Raw genomic sequence first — 24,243 nt, forward strand, 5'->3', positions numbered from 1 at the left:
CGTGAGTCCCACCTCTAGGGACCCAGTTAATTGGTTAATTGGCTGTCATAGGACACAGCACTAGGATTCCTAAAGGCCCCCTTAGGGGGTCCTAAATGTGCAGCCAAGGTGCACAAATTCCGTTAAGAAGAAAAACAAATTAAGAAGTTTTGAGTAATTTTTTTTTTTTTTTGGTTTTGGTTTTTCGAGACAGGGTTTCTCTGTGTAGCTTTGCGCCTTTCCTGGAACTCACTTGGTAGCCCAGGCTGGCCTCGAACTCACAGAGATCCGCCTGGCTCTGCCTCCCGAGTGCTGGGATTAAAGGCGTGCGCCACCACCGCCCGGCTTGAGTAATTTTTTAAAAGGTAACTTAAAAAAGAAAAAAACTCCTCTCAGCCGGGCGGTGGTGGCGCATGCCTTTAATCCCAGCACTCGGGAGGCAGAGCCAGGCGGATCTCTGTGAGTTCGAGGCCAGCCTGGCCTACAGCTTGAGTTTCAGGACAGCCAGGGCTACACACACAGAGAAACCTTGTCTCAAAAAAACCAAAAAAAACCCAACAAACAAAAAAACCAGAATAATAGCTAAACATTATCCAACAATAGATGGCTTTGCTAATTATCTTAAATTCAATTAGTGTATATAGAACAGCTAATGTGTGTGACAAGATGTGTGCCACAGTGTCTGTGGAGGTCAAAAGTCAGCTCAGAGGTCACGGAGGTCGGGTCTCTGCTTCCTATGCCTACTGAGTGCTGGGCCTGTGTGCTTGTGCTACGATGCCCAGCGGTTAGGGTATATAGTTTATCAATGGTTTCTTTTTCAGTCAGTTCCTGAATGTATATGATCCTCTTAAGATATTTTATTAATTTATTCAATTTTCTCTTTCGGGGGGAAAATCAGTTCTTTCGCCATTTTCCACAAGTCAAGGATTACAAAAAGTATTCATTTTATAAAATACAAAAGACTTCCAAGAAACCTCCGAAAATATTCAGACCTTAAAGGAGTTCAAGAAAATGCCATAGCTGACCCCACTATGGCAAAATCGAACTAGCCTGAGTGGAACCTCCGAGGCCAAGCGCTCACATAGCAGATCTGCAGAAGGGCAGTAGCCCTCCAAGAGCAGCCGTATTCCAGGCCAGGGGGACTAGCTTTCCTGGAGTACGACTCAACGTGTTCTCATGCAAGGCGCATCATCTCCCCGATCCAATACTCTCTCTGCTTGTCTTCAGCGAACCAGTACAGTTCCTGCCCAGGGTCTGCCCAGTACCTGCCAAAGCGGTTGACAAAGAGTCCAACAGAAAAAGAGCCAATCATGCCACCAACAGAGAAGATGGCCACACACAAGGACCAGAGGGTGGTCAGCAGCACCTCACTTGGCAGGTCTTCTAGCCTTTCTTCCAAAGTGTAGTTGAGAAAGTCCCTTATGATCTGCAGGATAAAATGCACAAGGGGGGACAGACTGTTCCCATCCAGATAGACAAGTACCAGGGTGGCTTCCTCCCTCAAGACAGGAGCATGAGGGAGCCAGCGAAGGCACAGGCTTTGAAAAAGACAATTCTGGGGCATCACCCGAAACATCCAGTAGGTGGCAGCACAAATGGTCAACGGTGCAACCCACCCAGTCACAACTTCCCAGGGTCTTAGGAATCCCTAAGGAAGGATATAGGAAATGGATCACTACTTGGTGAGAGGGCAGGAGGCCACAGCATGAGGAGCAAGCAGCTTCCAGCTTAGGCTTCTTCAACAGTGTTTGCCCTCCCCCATCTTAGCCAGGCATCTAAATTCACAATCTTACTTAAAGAACGACTTTCCCATTCCTTTTCACTCAGGGTGATTGACACTCACTGTCTCAGGTGCATTGATGACTCCAGTGTTGTAGCCAAACTGGAACGAGCCGATTGTGGCGATAGTAATGGCGAACACCAGAGACGGGGTCACCTGTTGAGAAGACAAGGGGGAAATGCTTACGAACGTTGACTAATAATATTCTTCCCCTTTCCAGGATGTCTGGTTGATGTCCATCTTATCCTCCTGCCTCTGCTTCCAGAATGCTAGGATTTCAGGCACATTTGGGGAGAAAGACCTTTAGAGGAACTTAAGTCAGTTCTTTTGGGCTGGTCTTCAGAGCCAGTACCAGGCTAGCCAGGGCTACACAGTGAGATCTGTCTCAAAAGGAGAGGCGGAGGAGGGTCTTGTGGGGAGGAGGGGGGGAGGAAAAAAGGAGGGAAGGGGGTGTTGGGGGGAGGAAGGAGGGAGGGAGGGGGAGGGGGAGAGAGGGAGAAAGAAAGAGAGAGAGAGAGAGAGGGAGAGGGAGAGGGGGAGAGAGAGAGAGAGAGAGAGAGAGAGAGAGAGAGAGAGAGAGAGAAACTATTGCACCAGGCGGACCATGGTAGTGCACGTCTGTAATTCCAAAGCCACAGGATCACTAGTTCAAAGTCAGCCTGGACTATGTACATAGCAAAACACTGTCTCAAAAATTAAAGACAGGCCGGGCGGTGGTGGCTCACGCCTTTAATCCCAGCACTTGGGAGGCAGAGCCAGGCAGATCTCTGTGAGTTCGAGGCCAGCCTGGGCTACCAAGTGAGTTCCAGGAGAGGCGCAAAGCTGCACAGAGAAACCCTGTCTCGAAAAACCAAAAAAAAAAAAAAAAAAATTAAAGACAAACAAGCAAAACTGCACCAGACAGGCAGGCATGGGACTGCAATAAGGAACTGAGTGCAGAGCATGCAGTGGCTGAGGCAGGAGGATAGCCACGAGTTCACGGCCAGCCTGGGCTACAGTGAGACCTGGACTTAAAACATAGCAACCCCCAAACTCCCCACAGTATAGAAGGCAAAGCTAAGACAGCTCTAAGTTTCCCAAAAATTGGCCATTCTGCAGAGCTGGATTCAGTGTGCTCTTCCCGTCCGTCCCCCAGACTGCAGAGGCCAGAGCGGCAGCAGGTAGCAACAGCGTGGCCACAGGATGTGAAAATCAAGAACAGAACCCCGGACAAGCTAATGGTAGATTACTGTGTTCTGTCCTCTCACACACCCAATAACCCCCTTCTACTCTCACACCATCTTCCCTCACCCCCTTTATATTTTTGAGAAGGTTCCACAGTTTGTATTCCAAGCTAATCTCAAATTCAACTCAATCCTCCTGCTTCAGTCTCTCCAGTGTGGGATTATAGTTGTGAGCTGCTAAGCCCAGCCTTTTTTTTTTTTTTTTAAGTTCTACATATCTGAAAAACATGTTTTTCCTTCTGTACCTGGTCTATTTCACATCCATCCCAGTTCCATCCAGCTTTCTAAAAAATGTCATGACTTCATTTTTTTGTGTGTGACAGGGTTTCTCTGTGTAGGCCTGGCTGTCCTAGAACTCAAGAGATCCACTGGCCTCTGCCTCCTGAGTGTATCACCACTGCCAGGCTGGGTTCTTTTTTCTTAACACCTGACTGATACTCCATAGTGTGTCACAACTGTTATTTTTGATTCATTCATCCATTGATGGGCACCTAGGGCCGGGCTGCTCTTATCTCTAGACTGTGCAACCTACCAGCAACATCCTGGGGCCCTCTTGAGTCTTCCTGTTCGCTAAATATGGTACTATTCTCCTCCACCCAGCTGGGCAGAGCGTCTGCTCATTTCGAACACAATATTAGGTGCCATTTTTAGCAAAATGGAATCAGGCAGCTATCACCTTGCTGGGGATCACTCAAATGGGCAGGGGTAACTCAAACTGGAGTCTGAGGCCAACCTCTTTACCCACCACAACCTCTTTAACTGTCTTAAGTTTTTTTCTCTAAGGTCACACCGAGTGGCAGGCTGGGAGCTTATACCGGAGTTGACCTTCCGGCAGCCGCCCAGCGTCAGTGGTAAGTGCTGTCTATCCCTGCCAGGCTTTCCGTAAAGTCTTTTCCTTGTAGTAAAAGCCTCTTTCCCCATCTCCTCTTCTATCCCGCTTTTTCCCCCCGCCTGCTAATTCGCCTTATTTCCAAATAAATTATCTTCGTGAAAATGCCCTTTCCCTTATAAATACTGCTTCCTTCACCCACAGTAAGAGACATCCTACACTCGCGACCACAGTAAGGACAACTGGACTTCTCTCTCCACAGTACTCGGGGACGGCTGGATGCTGAGCAAGCCTAAGCCAACCGCAGGTCCTCCCAAGGTCTAATGCTTTCCCGAGCCTTCCTGCGGGCTCCGAGACCCACTCATCATCGCCACAGCCAAGCCCCTACCCTCTTCTCTGCTTTCAGCAGTCTCGTCACAGCTACATCAAACACACCCGAGACGCAAACGGCTTCTCTGGTGACTTTGACATGATAGGAAGGTGCCCGGGAGAATCCTCATCAGGTATGAGATGCACACAACAGAAACGGTGACACTGGCAGCGAATGCGGGGGCTGATACGGAAAGGCCTCCCTCCGGGTGGCTCGGTGACTTAGGAGAAACTGGAGCCTGGCAATCGGCACCAGGACCTGCCTTTGTGAGGACCCCAAACAAACAAAAATAACCAGTTCTTACCTTCGCTGTCCCCATGGTCCTAATCTACTTCTCAAGCCTCAAGGACGATCTAGAGGTAGGTTCCAGAGACACCTTTCCCAGTCCGCGGCAGCAAGCTCCCTGGGTCCTCAGCAGCACTCAGAGGGCTTGAGGACCATCACAAGGACCACAGCCAGAAGCCCAGCCTACCTATTTATAATCTCTGCAAAGGGTGGAGCTTTCATGCTCGCCCACCCCACCCCCGCTTCCAGCCTTTAACCTCTAACCTCCGGAATTCAGTGACCTATGTTATCTGATCGTCACGGCTCCTTCCCCCAGCCCCCTCGCCTTCGCAAGCAATCAATTTCCCCCCTCCTCTGGCTTTTTACCACATCCTCCCTGTGGTTCTGTCTTTCTTTCTTTTCTTTTTTTAAAGCCCATCCAAATTCCTTCCCCTTTACAAGAGCCGACAACCTTTTTGTTTCACGGAAAAAAACACTGAAAAGTTTGGAGGGCGGGCAAATTTGAAAGGCTGGGGACAGAATCAGTCTAGGGAGAGGAGAGCTAATCTATCTAAGGCAGAGCTGAGTGGGTGCTGCCGTCAGCTGAAAGTCATCCACGGAGTGGGAAGCAGAGGATCCAGGACGCTCTGCGTCTGTCAGCTGCCTTTTCATTACAGGCGGGGTGTGCAATCTTGAAGGGAAAGGAGAGCCTGTCCCGAGAAAACTGGCAATAATTTGTCCAGTTGTGAAGGTAGCCTGGATGTCTTGGAGCCTGACCAAATCTCCTAGGCTGCAGGAAGAGAAGATCAGTGAGGTACAGAGCCCCAATTCCTTACCACAGCGTACCTTACTTACACTACCCCACCCCTTGTGAATTCTACCACTCCCTCACCTGTTCTGAGTTTACCCTCACCTGTTCTGAGGTTTATAGCATCTAGAAACACACGAACATCCAATTCACCTTAACAGATATTTGCTGAGTACATTCTGGGTCTTTAATGAATAATAAAAGAAATAGAGCCAGGCGGTGGTGGCGCATGCCTTTAATCCCAGCACTCAGGAGACAGAGGCCAGCTTGGTCTACAGAGTGAGTTCCAGGACAGACACTCGAGAGAAAACCAGGAGAGAGAGAGAGAGAGAGACAGAGAGACAGAGAGACAGACAGACAGACAGAGACAGAGAGGAAGAGGAAGAAGAAGAAGAAGAAGAAGAAGAAGAAGAAGAAGAAGAAGAAGAAGAGAGAAGAGAAGAGAAGGGAGAGGAGGGGTAGAGGTGTAGAGGTGTAGCTCAGTGGTACAGCAGTTACCTAGGCCCCAGTTTATCCCCCCTGCCCCCCCTCCCGCCCCAGAAATCAGGCAGTCAATAGACAAGGACAACTGATTCTCACATAAGAAATGTTTGCTAAAATCCTATTAACTGGGGACTGTGCATTTCTTGAAAGACAAGCATGAGAAAAAAAATATCTGATTACCACACTGTACAAGAAAAGAAAAAAACTGGGTAGGAGAAATGAGAGCGTAGGGAGGTCAATGATGGCCAGCAGGAGGCAGGAGGGATTTCAGGTGAGTTTAGCCGGGGAAGCGCTGAGCTTGTGACAGACACGTGGGTGGCTGAGGCTCCTGCTTGGACTTGCTGGAAAAACAACCCTTCCTTGCAGGAGATGGTGGGGGAGGGTGGCTTGGTATATGCATGAGGAAAGAGAAGCTTCTTTACTGAATAGCTTTGGTTTGTGGCCCCAAATCCAGGCTGACTGGCTGAGCTCAAGCAAACCCCGTCATTTTCTCCTTAAACGGGGGTCCCTCCCGAATCCGCTCTGCACCTGAGTGGAATGTGACATCCAAGAGAACCTTCCCGCGCCTGCACACCTCCTCCCTCCATTCTCCTTTCTAAGAAGCACTGAGTCGGAAGCCCCTTTAATGACCACAGCAACTGAATTTAGCAGCCAAAGGAAAAACAACGCCCAAGGCCAGTGCCGGCCGGTAGAAATAGAATCCATCCACTGTGCAACACTGCATTTTCTTGTAGCCCTGTTAGAAATAACAAGGGTTTTCAAGACGGCTCGGCAGGTAAAGGCACTTGCTGAGAAGCCTGTCAACCTGAGTTCGACCCCAGGACCCACATGGTGCCAGGAGAGAACCAACTCCACAAAGTTATCCTCTTTTATTTATTTTGTTTGTTTGTTTGTTTTCTTTTGTGTTTTTTTTTTTTTGAGGCAGCGTTCATCTGTGTAGCCCTGGCTGTCCTGGAACTCGATATGTAGACCAGGCTGGCCTTGAACTCACAGAGATCTGCCTGTGTCTGCCTCCTGGATAGAGTACTGGGATTAAAGATGTGCCCCCCCCCCACAGGCTTATTATTTACAATTTGATTTTATTAAACAATTCAAGGTAGGCACAGTGGCATGCCTGAAGTCTTACCTCTCGGAAGAGGAGAATCCCGAGTCTCAGGCCAGTCTGGGCTCCTTGCTGGTCTCATAGAAATGAACGAACTAACTAATAATTCAGTTCTTCAAGGCCAGTAGCCTCCCGTGATGATAAAGAACACAGGAGGTTCATGGCCGGCCTTGTAGCATGTTGTAAGACCATGATGTCTGTCTGTCTGTCTGTCTGTCTGTCTGTCTGTCTGTCTTTCTCCCTCTCATTTCTATTTATTGTGCATCAAAATATCTCTTTTCCACTCTTGCCAGGGGCACAAATTCTGGGCCTTCCACAGACAGGGCTCTACTCTGGAGCTGGCCCCCAGCCCTCCACATCGTGGGGCTGGAGTCTAAACTCCTTTTTTCTTGTTCTCTCTTCCTGAGAGCACAGGGATGTGGCCACAGAGGTGGAAGGCAGCCAGAGGCTGCTCCCTCTTTGCCTACACTGATTGGAGGAATAAATGAATGAATTGTGAAGGCCCAAGATTGTGCCTGTTCTCAATTGGTGTAACATTATGCAGAGAAAGAGCCTGCTGAGGATTAGTTCTCAGATGCCTGAAGCCTGTAACAGAATATTGTTTTCTTGGTTAAGAAATAAGCAATGTTGCTGGGCGTGGTGAGGCATGCTTTTAGTTCCAGCGGTCAGGGAGGACGAGGTAGGAGGATCTCTGAGTTTGTGACTAGCCTGGTCTACATAGAGACCCTTCCAGGGTACATAAAGAGACCCTGTCTCAAAAAAAAAAAAAAAAAAAAAAAAAAAAAGCTTTGGTTTGTGGCTGAGAATCCAGACTGATGGGTTGTACTGAAGCAAACCTGGTCCTTCTCCAGGACAGCCAAGCCTACACAGAGAAAGACTGTCTTGAAACAAATAAAAACAGACAGACAAAAAAGAAAGAAAAGAAAGAGGCAGTGTGAGAGGGAGACAGGCCTGAGACCTGTTTTCCTTGGCAAAATTCAGGACTACTTTCATTTTATTTTATTTTTGTCTCTCCTTTTTTTTTTTTAAATTGGCCTGGTACTGGCTCACAACCACCTATAATTCTAGTCCCAGGGGATCTGATGCCTTCTGGCTTTCCAGAAACTGCACACACGTGATACACAGACATACATGTAGACAAAACACCCATAATGCATTGAAAAAAACATAAATAAAGGTTAAACGTTTTCTTTTTTAAGGCTCTGCAGAGGATGGAAATGGGCTAGTGATTTAGGAGTGACGGGCACTCCAAAGCTGAAGACTGTCTCTGAAAGGGGCAAAGTGCTGGGTGGAGCCAGAGAAGGTTCTACCTGCCGCAATTCATGTATTTTAAAGACCACAGCTGGAATTCAGCTGAAACTCAAGAATCTAAAATGTGCTGAACAAATTGAGACAAATGCTGTTTGAGTCCGTAGCTGCAAAGATGCTCAAAGCCTTGTCCTTCCGTGGCCTGAGCCAGAGTCCAAGTTAGATCTTCATCTTGAGCCACAGATAAGAGCCCTAACTGTGACCAGTTTCTTGAGGTTCTCTGTGGGAGTGGGTTTCCTGAGGTTCTCAGGGCATTGTGGCAGTGGGTGCCACCTGTTGCCTGGGGTCCTCGGTGCACTTCTGGAGTGGATGCCAAGAGACTGTAAACTCCAAGGCCCAGTGAGGGTGACCAACCCTGAGGGACGGAGCACACAACAGTGGCCTCCTGGCTGGTATGCACTAACAACACCTACCTATCCTTAGATTGCTTGTGAGATCTCTGTGAGCTCTTCTGTCTTTGCTGGATATGAAAGAGGAAGTATGAAGGGACTTTTTAAAATGTCCCCAATTGGGAGGTGTGCTCAGTAGAAAGGGGACAATGGGAACAATGGCCGGGTATCAGTTCCAAATGCAGACACCTGTGGAGTGTAAACCTCAATCCGGCCCCCTGCTAGCTTATGTTGAGGTTTGTTAGTGTGAAAGCTAAGCAGCAGGACAAAGGATCCTCCAAAAGAGCACTCAGGCTTTAACCCGCCCTGCGCAGGCCTGGGGAAACAAACACAAGCCGGACTGTTGGAAAGACTGCAGATCACACTATTTGCATTGGTACCATTCCTCACAAACAGCAGCGCGCATGCTTTTATTTGTCTGATTTTAATCTTTCTCTACCAGGTGAGGTGTCCCCATAATTCACTTTGAATCTGAAAACACTGTTTAAAAAAAGAAGAAGAAGAAAAGAAGAAAAAAAGAAGCCCTGGGGTGAAGAAAGGAAAAATCTGAGAAATGCTGCTTGCCCTGTTTACACTGTCTTTAAACCATTCATTACTGCCACTGGTCCTGAAGACCGAATTCCAGCCCGCTGGTTCTCATCACTGCTGCGGATCTTTCCTGTCCCAAAGTCTTCAGGAACAAATTCCAAAGTAGGGCTAACTCTAAGTTAAAATTCAAATCACAGCAATCTACTCAAACATCTTCAGCGATTACTCAGGAAGGCCTAGGTTCAAAGCGCCTTTGGGTCACAGTGTAAAACATTCCAGCAGCCTTACACACACAACTGAAACACACAGGTTAATTTTATTATAGAATATTTATCCCATCTGATTTGTCCCAAATTCTCTCTGTTTCACTTCTCTCTTTTGCTCTTTGCAGTGCTGGGGATTAAACCCGGGGCCTCATGTATCCTAGGCAAAGCTATACCAGTCTCAGCCCTCAAAATTCTCATATTAATATGTAACCCATGTAAAAGTTATTACTAATCTATTTTTCTATTGTTGTGTCAGGCCTTCAGAATCCAGTGAGTTATTTTACACTTACAGTGCACCTCAGTTGGAACACTCAAGTTTCAGATACCAAGATGAAACATCCTTTTTCTTTTCTTTTCTTTTTTCCCCCAATGCTGGGTACTGAATATAGGGCCTTGCATGTACATGCTAGTCAAATACTCTACCACTGAGCTGTATTCCCAGCCTGAAATGCCCTTTTAAAATGATAACTATAGGGGCTGGAGAGATGGCTCAGCGGTTAAGAACACTGGCTGCTCTTCCAGAGGACCCAGGTTCAATTCCCAGAAACCACAGGGCAGCTCACGACTGTCTGTAACTCTAGTTCCAGGGCATTTGACACCCCCCTCCCCACACACACACACACACATGCAGGCAAAACACCAATGCACATAAAATAAAAAGAAAGAAAAAGGAAAGAAAATGATAACATCAGGGGCTGGAGAGACGGCTCAGCTCGGAGGTTAAGAACACTGGGTGAGTTCACTTGTCTTGAACCCAGTGACCTAAGTTTCATCACCTGGACCCACATGATGGACAATAGCTTCTGAAAGTTGTCCTCTCTCTCTCTCTCTCTCTCTCTCTCTCTCTCTCTCTCTCTCTCTCTCACACACACACACACACACACACACACACACACACACACATACACATATACACTATGGCATGAGTGTGCCACCCCACAGACAAATAAATCTGAATGTAATGATAATAGTAACAACTGTGTTACAAAAATGTTTTACATTACTGTAGACACACACACACACACACACACACACACACACACCCTGCCCAACACAATCTCACAGGGCTGGTCTGGAATTCACAACTACTCCTCCCTAGTACACCACTCTGCCCAGCTACTTCTACTCTACACACTGCTTTAGTTTCTTCCACCATATTGCCTGTTTTTACATATGAATTTGAATAAAAATTGAATGAACTTGCTGGGTGGCAGTGGCCCAACACCTGTAAGCCCAGCTCTTGGGAGGCAGAGACAGGTGAATCTCTGTGAGTTCGAGTCCAGCCTGGTCTATGGAGTGAGTTCTAGGACAGGCTTCCAAAGAAACCCTGCCTGGAAAAACCATAAACAAACAAACAAATGAACTTAAGAAGTCACTCAGTTGCACTTGCCCTAGTTCAAGCATTCAGTGATCATGTCAGACGTGGGTACACTGTACAGGTCAGCTCTTGACTCACTGGCATGCTTCTAACACTATCCCTGGAATTTAGAATGTACACTCAAGGAAAAACATGCTTTCGGCTCAACTTCCTGAGTAACAGGGACTGCAAGTGTGTGCTGCCATAGGGGGAGGGAGTGACCCCATGTTTTGGCTGAAACATCACCTCCACTAGGAAGCCTATTTCTCCATCTATTCCCGGGTCCTTACTTTTTCTTCCTTGTCACCCTAATTCACACTTTCAAAGCAAGAGACTTGGGACCTTTTATCTATCCTCAGGTACTTTACACAGTACTAGATATGTATGAATGAACAGCAAACAGAATGAATGAGCAAACAAGTTTATACTAGATATATATGAATGAACAGCAAACAGAATGAATGAGCAAACAAGTTTATATAGTAGCAACTCAAGACTACCCAAGCATTTGGCTTGGCAAAGTGATGCAGCCATGCTTCTGGGTCATAGAACTAGGGCAAAGCTGGCTGAGAAGAAATAAGTGTGTTAACCCACACCAAAGTACGCAGGCTTTCTTTAAGTCTACATGTCTACAGCTCTAGCAACAAACAGCAACGGTGCTGATGGAAGACTCTAGCGACAAATTCATCACATTCACAATTAGCATGTTAAAATCATCCTGTGTGGCACAATGTAGTATGTAGGGCACCAAGATGAATCAAGATTGCCCTGAAACTCTGTACAGTTGACTACAGTGTGCCATGGGTGGATAAGTGCATTCTCCAAGGGTTCCTGTGCTAGAAGCTGGGTCCGTTGTAGTGATGTTAGAAAAGTAAGACCTTTAAGAAGCAAAGCCTGGGTCAGCACTTTATTGGTGTGTGTGTGTGTGTGTGTGTGTGTGTGTGTGTGTGTGTGTGTGTGTGTGTGTCACAGCACACACATCTTTCGGGGGTCAGAGGACAACTTTTGGGAGTCTTTTCTCTCCTTCCACCACGAGACCCCAGGAATTGAATTCAGCTGTCAGGCTTGGCAGCAAGTGTCTTTATTCTCTGAGCCATTTCACAAGCCCCTAAACTCCTTTTCTAAGTCAGGCATATATATATATACTTTCAGTCCTAGCCCTTGGGAGAATGAGGCAGGGGGACCAAGAATCCCAGGTTAGATTGGGCTATATAGCTCAAGTATATTATTATAGCAACAGGAAATGGACTGATACTGTTAAATAATGTTCTCATCATCTCTGTGTCATATTTTAAAATTTAAATCACAGTCCAGGCCTGTAGGATGACTCAGTGGGCAAATGTCCTTAATGCGGAAACCTGATGACCTGAGTTCCATCCCCGGAATCCTAAAAGCACCAAATCCGGAGAGGGCTCTGCAGTAAGAGTACTGTTGCTCTTGCACAAGACTGCAGTTCCATCTCCAGCACCCATAGCAGGTGGCTCACCCATGCCTGCAACTACAGCTCCAGGGCATTCAGTACCTTCTGGCTTCTGCAGACACCTATGCACACACAAGCACAGATACACACATGAATACAAATCAGTGTGAAAATAAAAAGCCAAATGCAGTGGTTCACATCGGCAACCCTGGCACTCCTAAGGGGGGATGGGAGGCAGAGAAAGGGAGAACTGCCTGGAAGCTCAAGAGACAGTGAACCCCGAGTGTGCAGAGCAGCAAGAACAAAGGCGACCTTTGACCTCCACATGCACACAAAGCTCAAACGTACAATAATAATACATTAAAACAGGACAAGACCAAGTGTCAGCCAAGTGTGGTGGCTCATGGATCACCAAGTGCTTGGCTGCAGAGGACGAAACCAAGAAGACAGTAACAGTAGAATGAAGGGAAAACTCAAGACTCTGTACCACCCTCACCCGCCACCATCATGCCCAAAGATCCCCGTCGGCTGGCTGACCACAGGGGCTGGACCTACAGAAGCAAAGGCAGTTTTAGGGCATTTTGTAGTAAATTCTTCAAACATTTTGATTTTTTTTAAATAATAAATTATTTTGTTATTGTCTGTTTTTGAGATAGGGCCTCACTGTGTAGCCCTGGTTGGCCTGGAACTCACAATGTAGACCAGGTTGGCCTTGAACCAGGTTGCGTCTATAATTGGCTTTCCACCTTTGTCAGTACTTAAGTCATCCATTGGGCTGAGTGCCTCAAAAGGATCTCACAGACCTCATCGATGTGAGCATTTGCCTCAGGACTGACAAGTTCTAATATGCTGAAGAGATGGGCAATGTTTCTTGCTTTTTGTTATGAATATTCCCATGTATTAATGACTGGTTGAATAGTTATTAAAGTAGTAGAATTGATACGTGTGTGTGTGTGTATGTGTGTATGTGTGTGTGTGTGTGTGTGTATATATATATATATAGATAGATAGATAGATAGATAGATAGATAGATAGAGAGAGAGAGAGGCAACTTTACAATAAAAATGGCGTAATTTGAAAACAGTTTTAAAGTTTGTAAGTATCTGGCATATGGAGATTTTTGGTGGCCAGTGAATTGATAGCAGAGCATACAGATAACAACAATCTCCCGACCACCCTCTCTCAGAGTGCAGGTTGGCCTCAGACTCGCTATGTACTGGCTTCCACTTCCTAGTTCGGGGATTATAGGTGTGCACCACCACATCCATTGTTGTTTTCTCCTTTTTTTTGTAGTAAGTTGTAAGACTTTAAATCTGCCATCTAGAGATCCTTTTGGATTTTTGTTTTTGCTTTTGTTTTTTGAAACAGGGTCTCCCTACGTAGCTCTGGCTGTCCTGGAACTCACTATGTAGACCAGGCTGGACTTGAACTCAAAGAGATCCACCTGCCTCTACCTCTCTAGTGCTAGAATTAAAGGCGTGCGCCACCATGACCAGCTTGGTCCTTTTGCTTTATAGTAGTAATACCTGTCACTCATAGGCATTAAAACACTGCGGGAGAGGCTGGAGAGAAGGTCAGTGATTAAGGGCACTTACTTGCTGCTCTTTTAGAGGACTAGAGTTCAGTTTACAGCACCCACATCAGGTGGCTCCCAACTTCCTGTAACTCTAACTCCAGGGATCTGACATACTCTTCTGGCCTCCACAGGCGCTCAAATACATATATATATACACACATAAAATAAAATAAAATAAAATAAAATAAAATAAAATAAAATAAAATAAAATAAAATAAAAAACATTGGGGCTGGAAAGATGGGTCTAGAGTACCGGCTGCTTCTAGAGGACCTGGTTTTCACTCCCAGTACCCACACGGCTGCTCACAACTGCGTATAAAGCCTGTAACTCAAGTCCTAGGGGATCTGATGCCTTCTCTGGCCTCTGTGGACACCAAGCATACACACGATACATAGATAGACATACATGCAGGCAAAACACTTGTACACATAAAATAAATTAAAATAAAAAAAGGAACTGTGTAATCCTCAGGAGGCTGAGGCAGGAGGATCACTTTGAGCTTGAGGCCAGCCTGAGCTACACGTGAGATGAGAATAGAAGAAATAAGTAGTTAAATAACGAGAAATTTTCCTTTTACATTTTATTTAAACAAGTTATTGTACTTTTAAATATTAGTATCAGGGGCTGGAGAGATGGCTCAACAGTTAAGGGCACTGGGTGCTCTTCCAGAGGACCTGGGTTCAACTCCTAGCACCCACATGGCAGCTCACAGCTGTGTAACTCCACATCCTCACACAGACATACAGCAAAACTCCAATGCACATAAAAAACGAAAAACAAAACATCAACAGAAGACCAGGGTTCAATTTCCAGTACCCACATGGTGGCTCTCAACCTCCAGTCCCCCCAATTCCAGGTGATTTAACAGGCACACATGTGGTGCATGTGCACATGCATGCCTGCCATGCATTCAGGCAAGATATTCACACACATGTAAAACTAAATGAAAATCTAAAACAGTATTTCGTACCGTTAGTCTCTAACACTAGGATACGTGGGAGCTTTGATTTGTATTCTGGGTAGTGAGTTATGAACTTGGGGACACAGTATAGTTGATAACTCCGTCTCACTCTTTTGTACTCCTTCATCCTGAACAGCCTTCCCGGCTGGCTGAGTTCTATATCTGGTCATCAGTTTCTGCCCCTAGGGCATCTGTTCTCAATCTGTGGGTCATGACGCCCACAGGATCACATAGTGGACATTTACATTATGATTCATAACAGCAAAATTACAGTTATGAAGTAGCAATGAAATAATCTTATGGTTTGGGGTCACCACAACGTGAGGGACTGTATTAGAGGGTCGCAGTGTTAGGAAGGTTGAGGACCACTGCCCCAGGGCCGCATTCCAGACAAACCTAAGATCTGATTTTCTTTGTGCCACTATTTATGTCAAATGTCCCTATAATGTAGTGCACATTAAAACCCACAGCAATTATTTACTCCCGCAACTGCGAGCAAGTACTCTTTGGGAAGGAATTTTACTCTATATCCACGGAGATTAGCAACAGGTGGCCAAAAATGTTAAAACGGATTAATAAAACGTGTCCTGTAATGCATATCCTTTGGAACATTTAATTTCTTTCTTTTCTTAAAATTAATTTATTTTCACGTTGTGAACATTTGGTGTTTTGCCTGATGTATGTCTGTATGAAGGTGTCAGGTCCCCTGGAACTGGAGTTACAGACAGTTGTGAGCTGCTGTGTGGGTGCTAGGAATTGAACCTGGATCCTTTGGAAGAGCAGTATGTGCTCATAACTGTTGAGCCATCTCTCCAGCCCCAGAATATTGAATTTCTAAATAAGCTATAATCTAACTATATAATATGATCAAAGGAAGGATAAAATAAAGTTAATGACTTATTGAAGTCTCAAAATGTCCCTTCCCAGGGCTAAGGGTATACCCAAGCTACAGTTTTTGCTTAAAAAGGATTCACTTTGGATAAGTCAATCCTTTTACGGATATAGGATATGAGAAATACATGAGGATGAATACACAAAAGCCAGAAGACAGTGTTGGATGCCCTGGAAATTGAGTTATACACTCTGTTTTTTTGTTTGATGGCTTCTTTGATCATCAGGTTCTCCTGTGACTCCTCTTGAACCTGGTAATTTCTCCACTGTCTGCCATTTCTTAAAGCAACTACCTGGGTGTGTTGGCAAATACTTGTAATTCAGGACTTGGGAGGGGCAGGAGGATTTCTAGTTCAAGGCCAGCCTGGACTACATAGTAAGGCTCTGTCCCAACACTTTTTTAAAAAGTAAAAGAAATAAAGAAGTTTACTGGTGTATTCATGATCTGACAAGCCATTGTTTTAGCAGAATCCAGGACTAAAGATGAGCCACCTTGTACTGGCAGGGATAGAGATGAGACAAGAGGAAGACTATCAAATGTCTGGAATTCTACGGAATGGGACAATAGTACCCAAGAATAGGAGTATCCTTCAGTTTGAGAGAATACTGACTCCCAAAGGGATGCATGATCAGCCTTTGCACTCCCACCACAGGCCCAGGCACACAGGTCTGCAGGGCAATACTGCTTCCTCAGGTGTCCTGACAACAGAGGTGGGGCCACTACAGAGAGCCAAGAGGACAAAGCTACTACTGTCCAGTAGGCCTGGAAGGCAGAGCATACACCCAACTAGGCTTAGGCTTTTTGGCTTGTTGCTTCTTCCTTTGAGGGTGCCTGGGATTGAACCCAGAGCCTCACACATAGATCAAATCATCTCCCACTGAGCTATACCCCAGCCTCAGGGGGTTATCTTGATCCTTAAATCTAATAAAACATTAATTTCTTACCTCTCACATCAAAAGCACAGGAAACTAAATTAAAAAAAACAGGCCTGCATCAAACTCCAAGACACTGGTTATCAACAGACACAATCAGCGGAGTAAATTAGAGTTTACAAAATGGAAGAAAATATTTTTGTAAGTCATAGATCTAATAAATGGTTAAAAATCCAGAATGTGTAAAGAGCTTCTGCAAATCAATAATCAAAAAACATCAACAAAACCACCCCAATAGCCTGATTTCAAAGTGAGTCCTCCCCACCCCCACCACCAAAAAGAAAAAAGAAAAAGAAAGTAACTGTTGCAGCTTTAAATGCTTTCTATTAACACACACACACACACACACACACACACACACACACAAAGTAATAAAAGTGAGACCAAATTAGTCATGCTAGCCAACACCCATAATCCTAGCACTTGTGAGATGGATGCAGTAGTTTGAAGACAGCCTGAGCCTCATGTCAAGTTCAAGGCCACTTTGAGGTACAAAAGACTGTCTCCAAAAAAAAAAAAAAAAAAAGGAAGTTACAGGTGGTGTTGGCGAGTGATGACTCAGCAGTTAAGCTCTTGCAGAGGACCCAGGTTCAAGTTCCATGGTAGCTCACAACTGTCTGTAACTCGGTTCCAGGGGACCTGACACCCTTTTCTGGCTTCCACAGGCACCATGCATGCACACTGTGCACATACACACATACCAACCAAACACTCATAAACTGCTGGGCATGGTGGCACACGCCTTTAATCCCCAGCACTCTGGAAGCAGAGGCAGGCTGAACTCAGTGAACTTGAGGCCAGCCTGGTCTACAGAACGAGTTCCATGCATTGACAGCATGCACATGTAGATAATCAATGTGATTTTAAGAAGGAGGAAATCTGTATAGCATGGCTGAAACTTGAGGATTGTTTGTAAGTGAAATAACACCTACACGGAAACCCAAATCCTCCACGATTCCACCCAGGTACAGTCCAAAAGAGGCCAAACTCACAGAAACAAAATACAGCTGCTTCTTTAGAGGCTCTGGGAGGAAGTGGTTTGTTGGGTACAGAGCTTCCGATGTACAAGATGAAAGTTTTTGGAGATCTATTTCATAACAGTATAAATACACTTAACACGGTTGAAAAGTGATCAGATATTTCATTAGTCAACTTTGCACCACTGGTAAAATAGTCTAAAACAATCGACCTGTAAAAGAGAAAATTTCATTTGACTCAAGCTTTCAGAGCTTTTGGCCACAGTAGCTTGGCCCTGATGTCTTTGGATCTGAGGCACAGTAGTATGTTGTGGCTAGTAGCATATGGTAGCCACCTCGTGTGTGTGTGTGTGTGTGTGTGTGTGTGTGTGTGTGTGTGTGTGTGTGTGTGTTGAGCAGTGTCTACCCTGTAGCTTCAATCTCACTGAGATGCCCCTTCCTAGGTCTCCCAAAGCTGAGATGACCACTATACCCAGCTTCAGTCCAGCTTCATAAACTGTGATCACAGTCCAACGCCATGTTGCGTAAGTGAGTGTAGGTGTTGTGAAAATTTTGGCAATCATAAAAGCTTTCTGAATGATCAAAAGTTAATTCAAAATCCAACTCATGGCATAATGAATCTGAAGTGTTTGTTCCTGAGTACTCTGGCCCACCGCATCAAGGTTTCACTGTGGGTTTTTTTTTTTCTTTTCCAAGACAGGATTTTTCACAGCATGAGCAGTTTGCCCCACGAGTGCCATAACAGCATGCATGTCAGCAGCTGTCACCTGAAACACCTCAGCTTTGAGACTACTGTTACCCAGTGTAGTGTCTTTACTGTATACACCAAGTTTTCTGGTCTTATAATGGTTTAATTACAGAAAACAATGACTTTTAATATTTTCCTACCTTCATTCCTTAGCACGCATCAAGTCAAATTGGATTGAGGGAGAAAATCGGATTTTAAAACCTGACGTTTATGAGGCCAGGAGTGTAGCTCAGCTGGTACTCTTCACAAGGCCCCAGGTTTGCTCCCCAGCTCCCTGTGTAGTCAAGGGTGGCCTTGAACAGCTCATCCTGCATTTCCAATTCCAAAGAACAGGTTGGGTTTGTATTAGGAGTCAAACTTGGGACTCACTAATGCATTCCACTGACTGGGCTATATCCTCAGTCATGGTTTTTGTTTTTTTTTTTTTTTTTTTTTTTTTTTTGAGATAGGGTTTCTCTTTGTAGCTTTAGAGCCTATCTTGGTACTCACTCTGTAGCCCAGGCTGGCCTCGAACTCACAGAGATCTGCCTGCCTCTGTCCTCCGAGTGCTGGGAGTAAAGGCATGTACCACCACCACCTGGCAGTCATGTATTTTTTAAATTTATTTTTATTGTTTGCTCATGAGTGTTTGCCTGCACTATGTGCATGCCTGCTTCCCAGGAGGGCTGAGAGGGTGTCCATTCCCTTGGAACTGGAGTCACAGATGGCTGTGAGTTGCCACTTCGAGCTGGGTGTCAGACCCAGCTCTGGAAGAGCAAGCCAGCTCTTCACCAAGCCCCTCCATCCCCTTTTTTAATTTTTGGAAACAAGGTCTCACTATGAAGCTCCAGCTGGTTTGGAACTCTGTGAAGGGCAGGGTGACCTAGAACTCACAGAGATCTGCCTGTCCTGATCTTGGCAGCCCTGGGATTGAAGGTGGTCACCACCAGGCCTAGCCCCTCAGCTGTTTTCTGTGCAAAATGCTCTACAAACACCAGTAAGGCCCACAGACTGTTGCATGAGGTAAAGACGAGCCTATGAGTTTTCCAAGTGTCCCCCTGCACTGCTGTCCCAGGTAGACATGTCTTTGCTTCTCTATACAGCTGTCGGGTGGTGCTATTACTAGGGCATCCCTGCCTGCCTGGGTTACAGGAAAACAGCAACACATTAACTCACGCTGACTCATATCCCCCCTTTCAAAAAACATAACCACATGCCAGTCTGTGACACTTTTCAATGAGATATGCCATAACTAAAGGGCTGTGTTATTTGAGCAAGTCTCTCCCCTAATTTTGGTGGCCCTTGAACCTGGTGGAGCCTAACCTCTCAGAAAGTGGGGGCACCACTCCATGCTCCGAGGTACTGTCTACTGATCTGGTGTTCTATGATAGGCTAGGCCAGTACACAAACTGCCAGAAAATAAATGAAATGCTATTCTCAGAGGAGAGAGGGTCACAGTCTCAGACTCAGCACAGCTAGAGGGGCTGCTGGGAGCTGTAGGAATTGAGGGAAGGCCAGCTCCCTGGATCCACAGAACCACAGCATAGATACTGAAGGCATTGTCTGACTCCACTGGAATCTCAAAGAACAAGTACTGAGCAGATCAGACGCTCCACCCCATCCCTTCCTTCTGAGTGGTGACACTCAGAGAATCCACCCTGTCCTCATGATGGTGGTGTACATCTGTTCCCAGCACTATGGACACATTGACACTCTTTGAATTTGAGGCCAGTCAGAATTATTTTTGAGACAGGGTCTTTCTATGTAGACCTTGGCTGTCCTGGAACTCACTACGTAGCCCAGGCTGGCCTCGAACTCACAGAGATCCACCTGCCTCTGCCTCTTGAGTGCTGGGATTAAAAGAATGTGCCACCACACCCAGATTTCATTCATTTATGTAGTCATTCATTCATTCACTTATGTATGGCTACTTTTGACATGGGTAGTCCAGAGAGTCCATAGAGTCCACAAACACCAGAGCACTTGCCTAGCGTGTTCAAGACCTTGAAAGAAAGTGTCCTCGCTGATAAACAGGGTTAGGAAGACGGCTCAGCTGTCAAGAGTGAATACCAGTCTGGCAGAGAATGTGAGTTTGATTCCCAGCACCTACTTTAGGTGGCTCCCAAACATGTTAACTCCAGCTTCAGGATCCAAAGCTCCCTTCTTCTTGGACAACCCCCCTCACCTGCACACACATAAGAAGATAATTCTTTAAACAGGCATTGTCGCACACACCTTTAATCCCAGTACTCTGGAGGCAGAGGAAAGTGGATCTCTGAGGGTTCGAGGCCAGCCTGGTCTACAAAGCAAGTTCTAGGACAGCCAGGGCTACAACGAGACTCTGTCTGGAAAAAAACAAAATCCTCCACAAGTCTTTGTATAGATTGTGTGCCGTGCAGTACAGCAGCCACTGTGCTAGAAATGACTATGATTCAATGCCATTCCTGCTGAAGCTACTCCACTTACAAGTGTATGAAATCTATGTTGCAGAGCATCGGCCTGTTTAACAGACTTATCTTTCTCAGGCTGTTGCCTCCGGTGGAATCAGCCAGTCACAGAAATATTTGGATGAGGCGGGCTCAGAAACCAAAGAATCTCTTCTATCCTTATCTTGCCGCCTGACTTTTTTTTTGGAGGTGGGTTGCTGGTGCATGATGCTGGTCAGCTGAATCTCCGAAGTGACTAGCTCCATCACTCAATCCTGTCTCTCCTTTATTCTACTCTCCCTCCTGTGGAATTTGTTTTCTTGTTATGTTGCCGAGGGCTGCAGCCAGCCTCTCCCCGTGATTCTGGTTTTCTTCATCCTGTTTCCCTGTGCTTTTTTGACACAAATCTGCAAAATCTCATGGGCATGAAAAGACCCCGAATATTTATTAGATGGTTTATATGCAAACTTATGACTGGAATGATTTTGGAAATGTGTGTAAAAAAGAAATGTGTGGAATAATCCCTGCCTTTGATGCCCTGTTCCTACAATCCTTTAAATGTTCAAATGTAGCTACATTCCTTTACCTACAACGTGTTTTAAATTAGCTTTCAGGCCGATTTTTCCTCCCTAGTAAAGGGTTTGAGTCCAGGGTCTTGCACATAACTGGGAAACCTTCTGTCACTGCATTCTATCTCCTAAAATCTCGTTGATTTTATATCTGTGTGTTTGAGACAGGGTCTCACTATGTGGCCCTGGCTAGCCTGGAACTCACAGATCCACCTGTTTCTGCCTCCCAAGTGCTGGAATTAAAGGAACAGGCATAAAGGATCAGCACCCCCCTGCTCAACCAAAAATTTTTCTGTTTTGTTTTGTTTTTTAGACAGGGTCTTATTATATAGTTCAGGGTAACCTTGAACTATGTAGCCAAAACTAGCCCCAAACTCATGACAATATCATCATCATCATCCTGCCTCAGCCCCCTGAGTGCTGGAATTACAGACATGCACCCTCACACCAGGCTCTCAGCCTTCTTTTTGTCTTTTATGTTTGAGACAAGGTCTCATTATGTTGCCTAGGCAGACTCTGAACTGCTATTCTGCCTCAGTCTCCTTGTATCTGGGATTACAAGCCAGCTGTGGGGTGACTTTTAAATCCAGTGTAATTCCAATTATATCTAAGTGGCTGCTTTAATCTAATTGAGAAGAACCAAGCATTATCAGTTTCTCTTGGTTGTTATTGTTTTGTTGAGACAAGGTCTCACTATATAGCTCTAGCTGTCCTGGAAACATGTAGCCCAGGCTGGCCTTGAACTCCCAAAGATCTGCTTGTCTCTGCCTCCCAAGTGCTGGGATTATAGACATTGAGTCACCATGCCTGGCTTCTCAGTGTTTTGTTTTGTTTTGTTTACAAAATTCAGAGGAAAGAAATGACCCATGAAAGCCCATACCTTGACCAGTGACCCTCTAGGGCCAATGGACCTTATCTTGATGCTCTCTGGTTGGCTCCTTTCATATGAAGCTTTTTGGGGTTTGGTTGTTGTGAGAAGGGTCTCACATTTCCAGGAGTGGCCTGGAACTAGATATGTAGCTAAGGAAGCCTCGGACTCCTTTCTGATCCTCCCAGTTCTGTCTCCTGAGCAATGGGGATTACAGGCTTGACATCACACCCAGTTTATCTTAATAGTATTTATTGGGTCTGGGGACGTTGAGACAGGGATTCTCTGTGTAGCCTTGGCTGTCCTGAAACTCGATTTATAGAAATCCACCTGCCTCTGCCTCTCAAACGCTGGAATTAAAGGTGTGTGCCACCACCGCCGGGCTCTCAAAACTATTTACTAACAGACACCAACAAATCACAGACAGCAAGAGTGAAGACAGACAAACGGCCTGGAAGACAAGTGTCTTAGTTAGGGTTACTATTGCTGTGATAAAACACCACAACCAAAAGCAACTCAGGAGGAAAGGGTTAATTTAGTTCACACTTCCACATCACTGTTCATCACTGAAGGAAGTCGGGACAGGAACTCAAACACAGTAGGAACCTGGAGGCAGGAGCTGATGCAGAGGCCATGGAGGGGTGCTGCTTACTGGCTTGTTCCCATGGCTTGCTTAGCCTGCTTTCTTAAAGAAGCCAGGGCCTCAAGCCTAGGGGTGGCCCAACCCAAAAATGACCTGGGCCCTCTCCCACCAATCACTAACTAAGAAAATGTCCTGTAGGCTTGTCTACAGTCAAATCTTACATAGACATTTTCTCAACTGGGCTCCCTCCTCTGATGACCGTAATTTAGTGTCAAGTTGACATAAAACCAGCCAGCACAATGCACAACAGTATGGTGCCAGGCCTGGCTTAGACTCAGGCATGGGTAGAGGTGTCAGGAACCTCTAGCCTCTAGTCTCTCCCTGCTTGGAGCTCATTTTTCACAGGCTGGATGGCATTCACATTTGAACTTTGTTTTGTTTTTCTCTTGCTTTCTTATTGCTGTTGCCGTTTTTGTTATTAATCTGCTGCACCCCCCCCCCCCAACACACTGGGAACTGAACCCAGGGCATTTTACTACTAAGCTAAACCCCCAGCATCTGTTTGGTTTTTGAGATAGGTGCTCCCTATGTATTCCATAAGTCCAGAACTTACTGTGTGGCTCACATCGGCCTCGAATTCACAGCAATCTTCTCACCTGTACTCCCCAAGTACTGGGGTTACAGGTAATGTTGCTGCCATGCCCAGCACATTTTAACTTTTTCTTTTTTCTCTATCCGCCTTCCTCATCTACTTTTTTGTTTGTTTGTTTTAGAAAGTGTCTCTATATATACTCAGCTAGCCTGGAACTCGCTACATAGTCCAGGCTAGCTTTGAACTTACAGAGATCTGCCTGCCTCTGCCTCCCATTGCTGGGATTTATGGTGTTTACCACCACATTGGCTATATTTTTGTTTTGTTTTGTTTTTCAAGACAGGGTTTCTCTACATATGTAATAAATAGCTTTGTCTGTTCTGGAACTAACTTTGTAGACTAGGCTGGCCTCAAACTCACAGAGATGGGCCTGCTTCTGCCTCCTAAATACTGGGATTAAAGGCATGTGCCAACTACCATGTCCAGCTTTTTTTTTTTTTTATAAGAGAGAGAGAGAGAGAAATCAAGTCTCTGTGTGTGTGTGTGTGTGTGCGCGTAAGTTTGTCATAGTCTGCATGTGGAGGGCAGAGGACAACTTTCAGGAGTGAGTTCTCTCCTTCCACCATGTTTAAGAGTCCTGAGAATCTAACTCAGGTCACCCCACCAGGTAGAAAGTACCTTCAGCATGACATTCCAGAGTGCGCATACTAAATAAATAAATAAATGGATGAATGAATAGATAAATAAATAAATAAATAATCATGGTGTTGGGCCAGTGAAATGGCTCACTGGGCAAAAATGCTCTCAACGCCACAGCATGCACACTCTCAAATAAATAAATGTAATAATTGCTTAACTTTAGATTATTATTATTAGCAGCTACCAGTTACACAGGTTTCACCCTGACATTTCATCTATGTATATAATGTAGTTTGAGCACATTCACTCTCCATTACCCTCTCTTGGCCCCCTCCCATCCCCACAGGAAGCATGGTCAGTGCGAGGAACCGGGAGGCTGGAGATAAGCAGCTGG

At 45.6% G+C, this 24,243-nt stretch overlaps 1 protein-coding gene across 4 annotated transcripts in view; it reads right to left on the minus strand.

Moving 5' to 3' along the window:
• Positions 1 to 24,243, minus strand: part of LOC131907375 (solute carrier family 2, facilitated glucose transporter member 3) — a 64,006-nt gene that overhangs the window by 8,616 nt on the left and 31,147 nt on the right. For all 4 annotated transcript variants that reach the window (XM_059258540.1, XM_059258538.1, XM_059258541.1 and 1 more), the window contains exons 3-4: positions 1,823 to 1,915; positions 1,245 to 1,405 (exon numbers count right to left, since the gene is read on the minus strand). In XM_059258540.1, the coding sequence (XP_059114523.1) occupies positions 1,245 to 1,405; positions 1,823 to 1,915 (254 nt within the window). The remainder of the gene's footprint in view (positions 1 to 1,244; positions 1,406 to 1,822; positions 1,916 to 24,243) is intronic.

Source organism: Peromyscus eremicus, chromosome 3, assembly GCF_949786415.1.
Source record: "Peromyscus eremicus chromosome 3, PerEre_H2_v1, whole genome shotgun sequence".
NCBI classification, from domain to species: Eukaryota; Metazoa; Chordata; class Mammalia; order Rodentia; family Cricetidae; genus Peromyscus; species Peromyscus eremicus.